This window comes from Setaria italica, chromosome V, assembly GCF_000263155.2.
Source record: "Setaria italica strain Yugu1 chromosome V, Setaria_italica_v2.0, whole genome shotgun sequence".
NCBI classification, from domain to species: domain Eukaryota; kingdom Viridiplantae; phylum Streptophyta; class Magnoliopsida; order Poales; family Poaceae; genus Setaria; species Setaria italica.
The window spans coordinates 46,549,641-46,566,430 of NC_028454.1; the positions used below are offsets into that span (position 1 = coordinate 46,549,641).

General features: G+C 49.3%; 5 protein-coding genes across 5 annotated transcripts; 3 read left to right on the plus strand and 2 right to left on the minus strand.

Moving 5' to 3' along the window:
- Positions 1 to 8,593: 8,593 nt before the first annotated feature.
- LOC101755982 (probable calcium-binding protein CML31) lies at positions 8,594 to 9,486 on the minus strand. The gene has a single exon (XM_004971249.2). The coding sequence runs from the start codon at positions 9,261 to 9,263 to the stop codon at positions 8,808 to 8,810; it is 456 nt and encodes a 151-aa protein (XP_004971306.1). The 5' UTR covers positions 9,264 to 9,486; the 3' UTR covers positions 8,594 to 8,807.
- An 864-nt stretch (positions 9,487 to 10,350) lies between these two features.
- Positions 10,351 to 11,302, minus strand: LOC101756379 (putative calcium-binding protein CML23). The gene has a single exon (XM_004971250.3). The coding sequence runs from the start codon at positions 11,030 to 11,032 to the stop codon at positions 10,574 to 10,576; it is 459 nt and encodes a 152-aa protein (XP_004971307.1). The 5' UTR covers positions 11,033 to 11,302; the 3' UTR covers positions 10,351 to 10,573.
- Positions 11,303 to 11,872: 570 nt separating this feature from the next.
- Positions 11,873 to 12,731, plus strand: LOC101756789 (putative calcium-binding protein CML19). The gene has a single exon (XM_004971251.3). The coding sequence runs from the start codon at positions 12,198 to 12,200 to the stop codon at positions 12,624 to 12,626; it is 429 nt and encodes a 142-aa protein (XP_004971308.1). The 5' UTR covers positions 11,873 to 12,197; the 3' UTR covers positions 12,627 to 12,731.
- An 895-nt stretch (positions 12,732 to 13,626) lies between these two features.
- LOC101773409 (heavy metal-associated isoprenylated plant protein 3) lies at positions 13,627 to 14,141 on the plus strand. Its single transcript, XM_004972298.1, has 2 exons — positions 13,627 to 13,711; positions 13,804 to 14,141. The coding sequence occupies exons 1-2, from the start codon at positions 13,627 to 13,629 to the stop codon at positions 14,139 to 14,141; spliced, it is 423 nt and encodes a 140-aa protein (XP_004972355.1).
- A 900-nt stretch (positions 14,142 to 15,041) lies between these two features.
- LOC101757594 lies at positions 15,042 to 16,349 on the plus strand. The gene is made up of 4 exons (XM_004971253.4): positions 15,042 to 15,151; positions 15,373 to 15,541; positions 15,716 to 15,788; positions 15,968 to 16,349. Exons 1-4 carry the CDS (start codon positions 15,121 to 15,123, stop codon positions 16,217 to 16,219), a joined length of 525 nt encoding a protein of 174 aa, XP_004971310.1. The 5' UTR covers positions 15,042 to 15,120; the 3' UTR covers positions 16,220 to 16,349.
- The last annotated feature ends 441 nt before the right edge of the window (positions 16,350 to 16,790 follow it).

Below are 16,790 nucleotides of genomic sequence, written 5' to 3' on the forward strand. Positions count from 1 at the left end.
GGATTGCCAATCCACGCTTGCGTGTTGCGTCCTTCGCAGCATCGAATCTACAAGCCGGCGCCCAGGCTGCCATGCAGTGGGAGGCGTTTTGCTTGTGTGCTTCCGAATCCGGTGTACGGCTGAACCACATCTCCTGGGAAATTTTACGGCATTGCACTTGGGCACTCCAGTATGGGATACACAGGTGTTTTGCAAGTTTCAGTTATAACGACGCCCCATCTGACTTGTAATACGACAATCACAATGTGAATTGGGAGCAAAATTGGTAGCCCGACTGCAGACGCTAGGAGTGACTCACCTGCAACAAGAAAGACGACGACGATGGTGGTTGTTTACTTGTTTCGGGGGAGGGCACGCTGACAGCGAGGTCTTCACCATCGGTGTCGCCGTCACCTGCAGTGCCCGGCGGCGCGAGGCCCAGCAAAGAGCCCGGGTCCAGGACTCGAGGAACGTCAGTGTCGCATGAACACGGAGCACTCTTGCGTGTTTGATAACCCGCTAAACTTTAGCACCTGTCACATCGGATGTCTGGATACTAACTAGGTGTATTAAACATAGGTTAATTATAAAACTAATTGCACAGATGGAGTCTAATTCGCGAGACGGATCTATTAAATCTTATTAGTCCATGATTTGACAATGTGATGCTACAGTAACCATTTGCTAATGATAGATTAATTAGCTTTAATAGATTCGTCTCGCGAATTAAACTTCATCTGTGCAATTAATTTTGTAATTGGTATCCGAACATTTGACGTGACCCTTCTAAAATTTAGCATTTCGTATCAACCACCCTTTGGCAAACGGGTGGCCGCACCCTCTCCGACGAGAGGAGACACTGACGCGGCGCTGTCACCAGGGAAGCCCTGACCATCTGACGCGCCGCCGTCTGCGCGCGGCGCGGCGTTGTGGATAGTCGCCGGTTCCCGCGCATCGAACGCACTTGCTCACTCAGAGCACTCGCTCCACAACAGACCAGCCGGCCTCCCACGGGTTGCGCAACTCTCAGCACGCTCTGGCGCCATCACTGCCGCCGGCGGGCGCCGACGGCGGAGGAAGCGCGGCGACCGTGGCGAGCGGCACCTCGCTGGGTGGACGGTATTTCATTTACCGTCCGGGTTCACGTCATTGGCCGTTGAATACTTGAATCCAAAATAAGCGGTAGAGACTCGATCTGACGAGGGTGGCTGGGAGTGTTATATGGGCCGATACTAATAGGCGGCCCAATTATCTCAGCCAGTCGTCGTTGTACGGCCCCGTTTGTATCCGCTTATAAGCGGCTTATGGGCGAAAATAAGCGAAAATCCCACCCAAACGCCTCGCTTATTTTTCGCTTAGCACACAAGCGGCTTAGCCCAGAATCCACAAAACAACTGGATCTCCGATTTTCTGGTAAGCAGCTCGGGAGACGCTTATCTCGTAAGCGAACTCCCTTTCCCCCGATACCCTCTGCCGGCCGCTGGCTCCCGCGCTCCGCCGGCACCTCCCTCCACGGCCGCCGCCTCCCGCGCTCCGCCGGCACCTCCCTCCACGGCCGCCGCCTCCCGCGCTCCGCCGGCGCCTTCCACCTCCCGCCACGGCCGCCGCCTCCTGCCCTCCGCCGGCGCCGGCGCCGCTTCCTTCCCCCCTACCCTCGGGCAAGCACGCCTCCAGGCGACCGCCGCCGCTCCTCCCGCAGCCGCCGCCACTCCAGATCCCGCCGCCGCCACTCGCCCAGATCCCGGAGCCGCCCCCCTGCAGATCCCGGCGCCGCCCCTGCCAGGCCCCCGCCGCGGGCCGCCCCGCCACCGGACGCCCCTGCCGCAGGAAGCCCCCGCCACCTGTAACACCCGCCATGTTAGTCATCAAAGTGACTTGGAGGAGTTGGAAGCAATTCGAGAAGAAAGGAAAAAGAATTTGACCGAAAATCAAATTCGGATCAAATTTGGCCGAAATTTGAATTTCAAATTTGAAATTCAGAAAAATTCGGCAAAAATATAGAATAGAAGTGTAAAAATGATTAGAACTTAAGGGTCAAAAATTTGGAGTAATATTTGATCCTAAACACTCAGAAGAAATCAGAGAAGGAAATGAAAAGCTATGTTTACTATTCACCGTACGAAAACCGGAAATCAGAAAAACAGCTTCAGAGTACATTTTGGAAATTGAATTCTGATGAATTTCTCAAATAAGTAAATCTAGACAACTATACCATGTTGAAGTATGAACCTTGGACTCCTAAATCTGGGTGTTGTTGATCAAGAATAGCAGAGAGAACTATTTCAAATAGAAGCCTAAAGTTGGCACTTTGGCACAATCGGCAGCTTTGCTGAAATTTGGTTAAGTCTGGAAATGGTGTTGAGTACATGACTTTAGAACCAATTTCTGGAGAAATTTCCTTAAAAGTGAGCAGATGTTTTTGGACATTAGTGTAATATGGATTATGGAGAAGGTAAATGAATAGTTGTTGTCCAGAGAGAGTGGAAGGTTTGAATTCAAATTGGAACCAAAAGTCAGCAATTGAGCAGATTTCGAGCTCCTTGCCGAATTAAGTCTAAGCCTGGAAAACATGACGAGTATCTATGTTTGAAACCGAATTCCGCCCAATTTTTCAAGTAAGTGAGCAAAAGCAACTAGACAGCGGTGAAGTATGATCCTTGGACATGTTTAATAAGGTGTTGTTGCTCAGAGATAGCGAAAGAATCAAATTTAAATCAAAGCTCAAAGTCAGCACTCTAGCTATTTCGGCCAACTCTCGAGCTGCGTAAATTCTAAGTCTGAAACAGTGTTAACTAGCAATGTTTGGAACAATTTTCAGGAAAATCCAGTGCAAAGGTTCTATGGTTTCTGGTGCAAAATGGAATCCTTATTAGTTGTAGAACACAAATAGGGAATGATTGGCCTATATGGAATACAATTGGGCTACTGAAATTGGTGCCAAATAAGGGTAAATGACCACATTTTGTGAACTGTCGAACTGAATCGCTGAAGTTCAGTACAAGTTGACAGAAACATTGGAGCTCAAAAATCTCGACCTTAGGGTGCTCGTCTCGGATAGAGGCCCATCTATCAAGTGAAGTGCTCGGATTAATCTACAAGATTGCTTAAGGAATGTTCGAGAGATTGGATTCGGATCTGCCGATTTTTGAGGCTTGAACCTGTAAATTGGGAGGGGATAAAGAGGAGAAGGCAGCAGAAACAGAGCAGCGCGGCAGTGCCGTGCCGCCGCCGGCTCTCGCGCATGTCGGCCAGCGCGACGGCCACCGCTGCGCCACGTCGCCACCATGAGCCAAGCTGAACGTGGCACGGGGAAAGACCACGACATCGTTTTCCCGCGCTTATCCTTTTCACCGGCCGTGTTATATCGACAGAAGCAAAGCTCGGTCATGCAGTACCGCCGGCGGCCAAATTCACCCACGTCGCCGCCCCTCGTTGCAATTCCATCCACCCAAAGTTCCGCAAGCTCCTCCTCAACGCCCCACGCCGCTCCGTTGCTCAGTTTCCCGTCGTCGAGCTCAAGCTTCGGCTGCATCTCCTGGTTACCGCCGCTGCTACGGTCCACCGGTGAGCCCTCCGCGCCGCCCCTTCTTTCACTCGTTTGGTCGATATTAGAGAGTTCTTGGGTCATGTGGATGCCGTAGAGTGCGCCGCCGGTCGTCCTCGTGCCGCCTCCGTGCGCCGCCATGGCCGGCGGTTGGCCAAGCCGCAGCCGCCCGTGGAGGGGCCAGCTCGGGCCACCTCCCGGCGAGCTGGCAGTGGGCGCAGGTGCGCCTGGTCTGGGGCGCCGCCTCCCCGTCCCTCTCGGCCGCCGGCGAGCCGCCGTTGGCCGGGGCTGCCCCGTCTTCCTCACGCCAGCGCGCCCCCTGTTCTTGCGCCGGGAGGAAGAAGCAGTGCGTCAGGGGGTTGTGAGGAGAAGAAAGAGAAGAAGAAAGGCCAGCCGCCGTTTTGGGCCGAGAGAGAGACGCCGGCCCAGCTAAAGCCCGCACGGCATAGAAGAAAAGGGAGAAAGAAAAGAGGGGCCGCCGTCCGTCGTGGGCCAAGGAGAGGAGGAGGCAGGCCGGTTGGCGAACTTGGGCCAGGAGTCTAAGCCCCGGTGGGGGAAGGCCCAAGTGGGAGTAGAGAGAAGGCGAAGGAGGCCAGCCACCCCGTCTTGGGCCAAAGAAGGGTAACGGCCCAGCTGGCCCGCGCGGCATAAAAGAAAAAGGAGGGGATTAGCAGGCCAGTAGAGTGTTGCTTGGGCCGTGTTGCCCAGTTGCGGTGGAGGAAGCCCATTAGTGCGTCGACGTTCGTTGGGCCGATGACCTTTTGAGGAAGAAAGGGAGGACCGGTGGGCTGACGATCGGGTTGAAAAGAAAATAGGCCGTGCGGCCCAGATAGAAGTAAAGGAGAAAGAAGGTGGGCCGGCCGGGATTGAGAAAGAGGAGAGAAGGGGGAACCGGCCCAAGAGAAGGTTTCGGCCGTGGGCCCCACGTGCTAGTGAAGAAAAGAATAAGAAGAATAGGAGACCGGATGGGCCCTAGGTGGAAGTGATAGTGGGTAGAAGCAAGTTGGGTGAGAAAAGTTTGGGCCAGGGGTTTTAATTAAACTTTAGGTTTTCTTTATTAGATAAATAGATTAAATACAGTTTTCACCATTTAATTCACCGGAAATTCTAGAAGTGTCCAAAATTAGTGAAACCAATTTTATTAGGATTGTTTTATTTTCCTTTATGCATTAAAATTCTTAAACCCTAGGAAAAATAATAAAAATTTAGGTATTTATTTAATGCCTTTTTATCTAAGGTATTTAAATAAATACTTAAACTTTATTAAATGTATAAAAATTTGAAAAATGCTTTATTATCCACAAATCATTATTAATTCATAGGAATTAGGTTTGAGATTAGAAAATTATTATAATGCTTTTAAAAATAAATAAAAAGGTCTAAGGTAGGTTTAGTAAAGGAAATAAAAATGGTGGGATAATCTTTTCGAGTTTTTGTGTGTTGGCTTGCAACTTTATCATGATAAATTGTCTAGTCCTTGTTGGCTTGCAACTTTATCATGAGGGAAAGTTGTATAGTCTTGTATTCAAAAGTTTGCATCTCTAACTCTTGCATATACTGAATCGTAGACGGCACAACTCCTGAAGTGAGAATTCATGGAATTCAGCTGGAGATGGACAGCGTTCGCGAAGTGTGGAGTACCTCTTTTAATAAAGAAGTTTTCCGAAGAACTAACCTTGTTGATCCCAGGCAAGCCCCGGTGCATTTATACCTATCTATTTTAGAGTCGTTATTTCATGTGACTAGTTATAGGTTATTTGTTTATTACATGCACTAAGTCTAGGAGTTGGATGAAACCTATTCTTGTGTATGATCATGCCTTGATTTAAGGACATCTTTGCCACTTGTTCAAATCCTAGAAACTACCCAAGTCTAGAATTGCTTACTTGCTTACATGATTGGTTTACCAACCTTAAGGAAAACTCTTAAGTCATACATGTTGCTTATGAAGGATAGTTTGGAATATAGAACCAGACAGAAGCTAGAGATGTAGTTCTGTCTGCTAATTAATCTGATTGAGGACCGATCCGTGTCTTAACTGCTGATCAAGTGATAACATCTGATCACTTACTGGGTATGGGACCAGTAAAGCCCAGTAGATTAGTAAATTCTATGATCAGGAATGCTTCGTACCCGCATTTGACGTGCTGGAGATTGGCAGGGGTGTAGCCTGAAACTCACATGGAGATCAGGCCAGACGTGGGGTCCCATGTGGGGGTGCATCCCTGGGTCCGGGTAGTTGTATTCCTAATCATTGACTTTGCTAATCGAGAGGTTGTGAGATACGACCGGAACAGTCGTATAATGCTGGTGATCGGGGTACTCTCCTGCAGGATGTAATTTGATCCGGATCGCCGCAATTCTCGGTTATGAATGCACTTGATCACTGTTGAGCATCGTAGTATCAACTCATGCGATATAAAATCTCCTGTTGTCAAGTAATGTATGACTTAACAGCTGTGGTTGCTTTTACTTCTGTTATCATCTAGAATGGTTAGGTAATGACTTAACTAAAATAAAAGATAAAACTAAGGCCTCACTCGTAGTAAGCTTTTCGGCAAAAATTGTGTCAACCAAGCACACCCAAAGGCTGACATGCATTCCAAAGAAAGCTATTATATTGGTTAGTCGGGTAAGACTTGCTGAGTACTTCGTACTCAGGGGATCCCTTGTTGTTGTTTTCAGAAAGCCAGCAGGGACCCACCGAAGAGGAAGCCCCGAAGACCTAGGGTATCTTATGAGTCTCATGATACTCTAGAATAAAACTTAAATATTTATTCTTAAATTCTTAAGAACCACGCTAACCTGCATGATTAAGTTGTTTCAAACTATGGTTGTAATATATCGTACCTTTGTTATGTCTCTAAAAATGTAATATTTATTGATATTATCCCATCGCGGATATTATCCTGATGTATGGCTATGAGACACGTCGTGGATCCTTCGAGGAGTCCTAGGGACACTCGACGGACTACCGGACTTATGCTGTTTTAGGTGCGTTTCGGATAATTGCTGTTCCGACAGCAATTAGGCGCACTTAAACCAGCTTAAGTTGGGCGGTTCCGCCACACCACCCCCGTCGCAGGAAGCCCCCGCCGCCCCCGCCTAGGCGCCGCCTCCGCCGCTCGACGCCCCTGCCCCCTGGATCCGGGCCCGCCGGCGCCGCCCCTGGGGTGGCCGGCCTACCTCCCTACCTCCGCCCCTGCCAGGCCCCCGCCGCGGGCCGCCCCCGCCGCGGGACGCCTGGGCGCCGCCCCCGCCGCAGGACGCCCCCACCGCCCCCGCCTGGGCGCCGCCTCCGCCGCTCCCGCCTGGACGCCGACCCGCCGCCGGAGGCCCCTGCTGGAGCTACACCTGCCTTTTTCTTTTGGAGACGTAAATAAATTCCATAAGATATTAGATAAATAAACAGTATGCTTTTCAGTTTACATTCTTTTTTATAAAGGAAAGAAGTCAGAAGTAGTACTAGCTCATAACTCTACCCAGATATTATGAACCAGATTACTATTCGGTTCAAACAACCACGTCAGTTTTTTCCCAATCTATAATGATACTGATCAATGCATATAGATACTCATAGGTTGTATAAGAGAAATGATACTGATCAATCCATACTAGACCGATCTATCGTATGAATTTCATATTATTGTAATGTAATTTCTATTTAACAAACTCCAAAGGTATTAGAATATTGTCTTCTCCTCAGATTCACAATAAAAATGAGCTATTATCAGCCTTAGGGGCATTCAGGTCAATTTACCAACCAGGACAGACAATCGACACAAAATAATCAAGATTGCCAAACACCCTGCTTATTCAGACAGCAGATTCTCCAGGCAGCAGGCTTATCAGATAAGCTTGCTTGCCAGATAAGCGAGTTCCAGAAAAGCGACTCCAAACAGGGCCTACGGCGCCGCCATGCCCGCCATCTCCGTTCCTCTCTCCCAAGTCCCGACGCAGCAGCACAGCACATCGCCGGTCGCTGGCCGCCCTCGCTGCTGTGCTCCTCAGCCCAGTAGCCCTCTAAAGCTCCTCCTACCACATCATCGGCGCCCGCTCACATGCTCTCTCGTGCCCTGCAGCTTGTCCTTCCAGCCGTACTCTTGGCGCCTGTCTTATTGCCGCGGTGCCGCGTCGGTCGAGGAGGAGGACACTGGGAATGGAATTCGGATCGGATTCGCATGGAATCGAATCCGGATAGCACTTTCTCCACAATTTAAGTCGAATACAAATTCAGATCTTCTCGACTACGAATACAAAACGAATGTCTCGAATTCGAATATCCATCGAATATTTACTCAATTTGAAGATAACTAGTGCAAACAAAAATCGCTCATGAAAATGTTACATTAATTAATAACTGTTTGACATAGTGCATTTTATGAAAAAAATTAATATATGGATAAATATATATTTCAATAAATATAAAAATTTATTAATGAATAATAAAAATGTATAAAAATCTTTTTATTAAAAAATAAAAAATAAACTATAGTATTTAAAATTAAATTTAATATTCACATATATTTATTATTAAATTTTATGACAAATAAATTTTAAATATTTTTATGGGTACAACATTAGTAATAATAAATTTAATATCATTAATTATTAGTTATAAAGATAAAGTTTGAATAGTTTCAATGATATACTGTCATCATTATTATTCAAAGTAACTTCATTTATCATTAGTTATAAAGATAACTAATAGTTTCATACGGTCAGATACGGATAGTGCCAGATATTGTCGAATACAAATGTGGAATTGGATAGAGAAAATCAAGAAAAATGAATTTGGATGTATCCATTTTGGTACTACATTAAATTCGAATATGAATACACATATCCATATTTGTCGTTTTAGCGGATACGAATTTGGATAATTCGGATATTCATTTCCATCCTTAGGGAACACCCGCTTGCACTATTTTTTTCCTTTTTCAGATTGTTGACGACGAGGATGAGAAACAGATTATAAAATGGACAAGAGGAGGTCAAATGCATGATGAAGTAAGGAACAATTCAAGTTTGACCTGATGATCCTTCCTACATGTAATTCGAAGTTTGACCTTTGAAGGGGGCAAATAATGGGCATGTTTCCTTTTGCGAATGAAATAATGGACAAATCAAGTTCACAAGGGAGCTGATACTGCTGAATAATCGAAGCCATAATCGAATATGCACATAGCTGCCAACTTAATAATCACAACAAACGAACGAACGAATGAATGGACTATGTATATGAACAACCTACACCGATCAACTATCAGGCATGCATGTTCCTTCAGGCGCTCATCATGATCTTGAACTCGTCGAAGCTGAGCACGCCGTCGCCGTCGAGGTCGAACCTGCAGATCATGGCGCGGCAGTCGTCGATCTCCTGGTGGGCGCCGAGCCTGCTGAGCATGCGCTTGAGGCTGGTGGGGGTGATGCACCCCTCGCCCTCCATCTCGTACATGCCGAAGGCCAGGCGGAGCCCCCGGTGGCGCTCCTCCTCCTCCACCTCGGCGTGCACGAGGCGCGCGAACTCGTCGCCGTCCAGCAGCCCGTCGCCGTCCGCGTCCACCGACGCAACCAGCGCCTCGGCGTCCTCCGCTGACACGTCCTCCCCCAGCGTCGCCCGCATGCAGAGCCGCAGCTCGGCGGCGGAGATCCTGCCGTCGGCGTCCTTGTCGAACGCCGCGAACAGGGACCCCAGCTCGCTGGACGACGACGACTTGGACTTGGACGCGACAACCATCCTCGATCGATCGGTCTGCAGGGATGTCTGATCGGAGAGCAGTAGGACGGAAGGAGCTTCTGCTCTCAGATGAGTAGATGAGTCCTGTGCTCTTCTTGGATTGGATGTCTGGCAAACATGGCGGCCGTGTCCGTGTGGTTTATATACGGGACGTCCATGGGAGCAGTCATGGAGGAGACCCGCGTTTTGGAAGCTTCACGGCGTGGCGCGCGGGAGGACGTGTGGTGTGGCAGCTTTGACCAGCCGCCTTTAATACGCGCGCAGTGGTATGGTACGTACGAGAAGCTGGAATGGGAATCCCGTGGCGTACGAGACGGTGTTTCAGCGTGGCGGGCGGGTGAGAATAAGATTCCGTGGGGGAAAAACAGCGGAAGCCGCCGAGGATCTTCCGAGTCGGACCGGACGGTGCTGCCGTGTTCTCCGATCCGACTTGGTTTCGTCGACTCCACGCAGGCGGCGGGCGGTGGCTTTTACTTATCCCGTTGGCACCTACGCCTCTTCTCGTGTCGCCGTCGTACGTCCTACTACCTGTCCCGTCCACTTCAATTTTTTTTTCTTTTCTGATCTCCATGAACATCTTTTAATTGTACGAGACTTTGATTGGAAATGGCAAACGTGTCGGAAGTCGTACACGCGCGAGGTTTTGAAAATTTGAGCATTTGTAATTTACATTCGACCTTTCGTCATTGATTGGCATTTCACTTGCAAGCACACGGCAATCTGGATTACCAGCTACAGTTTAGTGCCTGTAGCCTGCATATTTCAAAAGTCGTCGGCAGGTGAAGTCCCGTAGAATTAATTCTAGATGCGTTACGCAGCTCTCATGCCTACGTAAATGATGACGTCACCTACCGAGTTCACAGGTCTCATGTCATGTCATGCCAGCCCAACTGGTTGCCTTTGCATTGCCCCAGCCTAATTCAGACTTGCGCAAGTTGTTTTTTCTCCCCCAGCATACGTAGCACGGAGTAGTAGTTGCTAACGACGTGAAGATGCTGAGCATGCTACTGCAACTTCATAAGCGACACCACATGACGATCTTAGCCGTACATCTCTCGGAATCTGTTGGCCGCCCGGATTCAGCTCTGCACCTGCTGCACGCATGATCGCCACACTGGAACGTTGCTGCTGACTACGACGTTCGCATTGACAAACAGACAAGAAGAAGTGCACAGATCCGTTTGATCATTCTGAGGATGAATTTACAATGACCAGGCACAGTGAACGCAGGAATTACAGCTTATACGGCCGAGTACTCTCCACCAACCAGGATTATAAGTAACAAACCAACAGCTGCTAAGCCATCAGCCTCAGCCCATCATCATAGTCCTGAACTCTTCGAAGCTAAGCACGCCGTCGCCATCGAGGTCGAACCTGCAGATCATGGCCTGGCAGTCGGCGATGTCGCGGTGCGCGCCCAGCTTGCCCAGCATCAGCTTCAGGCTCAGCGCCGTGATGCACCCTCTCCCCTCCATCTCGTACATCCCGAACGCCTCCCTCAGCCACCGTCGCCTCTCCTCCTCCTCCTCGTCGTCGTCGGCGTCGGCCTCCACCACCTCTCCCGCCAGCCTCACGAACTCCTCCTCGTCCAGCAGCCCGTCGCCGTCCGCGTCCGCCGACGCCATCAGCGCCCGCACGTCCTCGGCCGACATGTCCTCGCCGGTCGCCGCCTTCATGCAGAGCCGCAGCTCCGCGGCGGAGATCTTGCCGTCGCCGTCCTGGTCGAACGAGGCGAACACGCGCCTCAACTCACCTGAGGCCGCGACCATGCTGGCGTTCGTCCTTGGTTTGAAGCGGGTGGACGGTTTGACTTGTCCTTGGTTTTTTTGGTTGGCTCTTTGACCTGAATACCTGTAGCTGGTGCTGTGACTGAGAGATCATTCGCGTCAGTATTTATAGTGGAGGTAATCAGCTAACTGGGGCTGATTAGATTATGTTCAGCAATCAGCATCACGTACCTTTCTAGGGGAATAACATAAGGTAGTGAAAAATTTTGACTGGAAAAGTGAGTGGCGTTTTTCAATTGCACGGGTGTGTTGAACAGATTGGAGTCCTTGGTCTTTGGTTCAACAACAAACCGACTGAAGTTCCTGCATGCCGTTTGTGACTGGCGTCCCAATTTTATTGGGGGCATTGGGCTGTGGCGTCGTTCGATCTCCTCTTCTTTTCCCTGCCGTACAGTAATCGGAGTGCAGAAGCACGATACCGACTAGAGAGATATCCTGCTAACCTGCTGCTTCTCTAGTTTTATGCAAGATTGCAGCCATCCTGTTTCAGGGAAAAAAAAAGAGAGAGGGATTCTGATTGAATGTCTACTGTAAGTCTGTAACAGCACAAACTTCTGAGGAACTGGGCATTCCACCTACTTGCATTGTTTCATGAAGTTGGTCAGTTGGATCATGGAACATTCCGTTTCAAAAGGAAGATAAGACCAAACAGAATGAACGAAACAGCCGAAACAAGGACTTTGTCGTCGCCGGCGGCGCATTGAGTTATTATATGCGCCATTCCAGAGATGTCGGACTCTTTCTATACTCTGCTAATAATTGAATCATCGGGAGCAGCTGACGAGGTCCCTTTCTCTTGGAACCGGCTGCACCTCAGCACCTGGTCTTCTAATCTTAGCGAATAGTTATTGCAAATCGAATGATAGTGCTGGAGCTAAGAATTCGTCGCGACACTACCAAGCTGATACTGACTCATTCCTCAGGCATGTGGTTGTGCCTTGAACTTGTCAACACACAGACTTACCATATGCTCGCACACATGCATGGTTGCTGTATATAAAGCCACAGAATTGAGCACCTGAACCTGCCATTGCAGTTGCAGACAGATCACCAAAGGCAAAGCGCTCTAGGCACTCACCATTAGCTTATTAATTAGCTGCCTGCAAAACAACTAATCTCTGAACCTGGTGCGAGATTGCTGGAGATCATGGCGTCCGAGTTCAGCCGCGTGTTCTCAGCGTTCGACCGCGACGACGACGGCAAGATCTCGGCAGCCGAGCTGCGGCTCTGCATGAAGGCCGCGCTCGGCGAGGACGTGTCCGCCGAGGACGCCGACGAACTCGTGGCGTCCGCGGACACCGACGGCGACGGGCTGCTGAGCCAGGAGGAGTTCCTGAAGCTGGTGCAGCTGGAAGCGGCGGCGGAGGAGGAGCGGTGCCGGGGACTGAAGGAGGCGTTCGGGATGTACGAGATGAAGGGCGAGGGGTGCATCACGCCGCTGAGCTTGAAGCGGATGCTGAGCAAGCTCGGCTCGCACCAGGAGATCGACGAGTGCAAGGCCATGATCTGCAGGTTCGATCTCGACGGAGACGGAGTGCTCAGCTTCGAGGAATTCAAGGTCATGATGGATGCATAGCATTACAACGATGGAGCGGTAGCGTGTTTGGTCAGTCAGTGTGCTGGTTAAAATGTACCCCCTCTGTCCCAAATTATTATTCGTTTTGATTTTTTTTAGATACATAGCTTTTGCTACGTATCTAGATATAATATATATCTAGTCCGTTCCAAATTGTAGGTCGTTTTAACTTTTATAGATTCATAGATATTATTATACACCTAGAAATACACTATATCTAGATGCATAATAATATCTATAAACTTAAAAAACTAAAACGACCCACAATTTGGAACGGAGGGAGTATATATGTATATAAAAGGCAAAACGAATAGTAATTTGGGATGGAGGGAGTAGTAATTACTTATTGTACATTACAAAATGTTAATTAGTTCATGTAAATTATGTGTGCCAGGGAATATATTTTGCGTTTATGCGCATGGGCATTGCTAATTTAGTGTTTTTTCCCTTTTGAAATGGTAGTAGAAACCACGCATCCAGCTTGATGCAATCCATCACTGACAACTTTGCGTTCGACGCTGAAACTGCAGTTGGCAGTTGTCCTCAAAAAAGAAAAAACAAGAACTGAAGAACTGAGGTACAAACGGATAGGGCGCGGCGCGGCGGCGGAGTAGCGCGCACGGATTGGGATTAAGAAAGAGGGGATCTCGATCAAGATCGCAGTGTATCGCAATGGTAAATCTGGAAGATTATACGGGAAGCTTTTGATATCTGGCCTGCATTCTCCCATGCAAGACGGGAAGACGGTGGATTTGCATGGAAGGAGATTTGCGAAGGATGTTGCCAACCCTAACCGGCCGACACTGACGACAGGATCGAATCGGCGCGAGTAATTCACGATTTCGAGTCTGCGCATAATCCCCATTATTCCTCTCCTCCCCTGCATCAACTCGATCTGCTCCTTGGTCCTCTATATAAACCATTCCCTGCATACGCCAACCATCGTCGGCACACGTGAAGCTAGCCAGGCAACAGACTTGAGCGCCCGCGGCGGCGAGCAATGGCGACCGCCGTCGTCCTCAAGATGGAGTTGCACTGCCGTCGTTGCGTGGGCAGGATCCGCAAGCTTATCAGGAGCCTGCACGGTACGTGCCCGACCGAGCCGCGCCGGCGTGCAGTGTCTCGGCCGGTGTGTGCGGCGAGTTCACGTGTCTGATGTGCGTGCGTGATGATGCAGGGGTGCAGGACGTGTGGGTGTCGCTGGAGACGGGGCTCGTGGTGGTCGCCGGGCCGTTCCTCGACGCGTCGCTGCTCAGGTGGCGGATCCAGTACATGACGGGGAAGCCCGTCGAAGTCGTGAGCGACGGCGCGCCGGAGGAGCCGTCGCCGGACAACGGGCAGATGGTGCACCTGGGGCCGCCGCAGACGGGGTACGGCGGGTACCCGTACGGCGGCTACTACTACGGCGGCGGCGGCTGGGTGCCCGAGTACCACGCGCGCCGCCAGTACGTGCCTAACGAGGCGCCGGTGTGCTTCAACGACGACAACCCCAACGGCTGCTGCGTCATGCAGTGACGACGACGAAGGCGACGTCATCAGCGGCCTATGTTTTGGGCGACTTTTTGTTACGCTCACATACTGTGACCTGCTGTTTTTAGTTCAATTCCCACGTGGACTTTCGTCTTTAGGACTCATCGCGTATACGATGATGAGTAGCTGAACTGGTAGGTTGCTAGAGTAGTACGTGACCGTGTACTGCTCGTCGTTCAGTTCCCAGTATGAATAAGCATTTCCGTATGAATTGATATTATAAACTTAAGTTCGTTTAAGATTCATGCAAAGTTTTCAGGGAGTATGGAGTTATTCTATGATGTAAACTCTAGCAGATTGGATGGTGACTGGATAGTGACCGAGCAGGAGCAATGGACGCCGCCCCCTGTAATTCTCACTGCTGACCTTGCCTTTGCAGCTGTGCTGCGTGGGTGGTATACTGGTATCAACGGGGCCATTATCTCTTCTGAATGGCATGGAACATGGCGATGATGGCGACAGTTGATATCTCATAAGCCAAGCTGCAGCACGGAATGGAAAATGCGATTTGGCAAGGATACAGAGGACCTTGCACTAGGATTTTGATTATTGATGAGGTATAATCTACAGGTAATTGTAATTGCTAAGTTGTGTGATCAAGGCTCTAAGCATTAATACTATCATAAAGTACATGAACATTTACTTTACTTCTTTTGTTAAGGTAACATTTACTTTTCTCTGAAGCGACCAAAGAATTTTCAAAGCCTTATTGGGGACCTTGCGTGCATTTTCTGCCTAAATTCTTGCAGTGGAGTTATCAGGTGGGTTCTAACAAAGGTTACCTGATTCCTGTTCTGGTATACCTTTTTGCTGCCTTCTGGTCTTCAGTCCTTGCTTACTGTTGAGGCAATGCCATTGTCAATGTCCTACTCAAGGAACAAGGCTGCCAGCCTGACGTATATATGTAACCTAAGTCCTACGATCGAAGGAGACCAGGCAGCTTCCTGCATTTCAATTTTCAGGGATGGAACAAGATAATGCAGAGGCGAAGCAAGGTATGCTGAACCATGCATTCTGATCATTTTCATTCATGATTACATTGGAACAATCTGTGTGCAAATGCTGCTAATGTTTTGTATCGGAAATTTGCTGGCATGGTCGATCGTTTTTCAATCTGTTTATACTCTCTTGAACCACAAGATAAAATAGGCTGATGTGGAAAAGATAATTTCTGCTTCATGTGGCCTTTGTGTGATGTTCTGTTTTGATTTGATAGTTGGAGATCAGAGCCAGAGCTCCCAAAAGGGTAAAAACGCTGAACCAGAAAGCCCAAAGCTTAGTGACACAAAAAAGCTTATCGAGTTCATGGAAAGTCACTATGATGAATTCGTCGCCCGTGTACAAACCTTTGATGAATTCTACCACGCCATTTTTGAACTCATCGAGTAAGTTTTATACTAACCTACACCTCCGGTTTCTAGATGCAGAAGTGAACTTTTTTGTTCCGATCACAAGAAATCTCGCTTGCTTGCCCTCTAAGCAGCTTCGTTTTCAATCTGTTAAAGATGCCACCACTTTTATTGCTGATGTCTTACGTAGAAGAGGTTGTTCCTCTTCAGAATGTTTTGCGAGGAACGCGGGCAGCTGCAGTACAGGATACCGGAGAAAAGGATCCTTGAGGATGCATATAAAGTGAGTAGACACCATGTGTACCCCCCTTGACATTTTTGTTTGATTGTGTCCTCTGGAAAGCAAGCTGCAGATGATGAAGAAGAATAAATAAGATGGAGGCTGGTGTTCTTAGCAGAATGTGATACTAACTCTAACTCCACCTGGCTGTTTTTCCCCCTCAAAAAAAAAAAATGACGCAGAAGCATCACAGGTCGGAGGGCGAGCTGAAGAAGGATGAGTTCGTGGAGATCAGCAAGGAGGTGCTCAAGATGGAGAGCTTCACCTTTGGGAAGGCGACGATGGAATTCGCCATGTTCCTGTTCGGCGCCCCGGCGTGCGCGTTCCTGGCGAAGCGGATCCTGCCTGGGCTGGGGTGGCTGTCGGACGACATCGTCATCCCTCTGGCCACCTCCGGTTCCGTCGCCTACCTCATCAAGTCCAAGAGGCTCTGATTTCTGCTGCCTGCATGCCCCAGTTGGTTGGTGACACAAGTGTACAGTAGATGAAATGAGGAGCGTGGTTACATCAACCAATAATCGGAAAAAGATACTCCATCAAATATGCAAATGCTTCATGATGAAAGGACTCGGAGTGACGGAGTCTCTGGTTTTAGTGACGTTTTGTCGCCATCGAGCGATGCACGCTATCTTTGTTCTCCCTCTCTCTCTTTTTTCTTGATAGTATTAGGAGAAGAAAGAATGAGGAGGAATCGGAGGAGGAAACAAAAGCTGGCTGTAGCAGGAAGGACAACCGGACAATACGCAGGGTGCGTGATCGAGCAGGGGACCAGCGGCGAGAGAAATAATAGAGAGGAGAGCCGTGTCGACGCGTGCCTCCGGAAACGGGCACGTCGCGGCGGCAGGATAGCGAGAGGGGATCCGGTTCCGATCAGGGGAGGGTTGGCGGCCTGCCCCGTCCTCTCACTCACCAGGTCAACCCACACCCGCCGCCGGCTGAACATCGGGCCCGGCCGGCCTTGGTGCGTCATCTTTTCGCGTATGGTATTCTGCTGGCGCTGTCGCG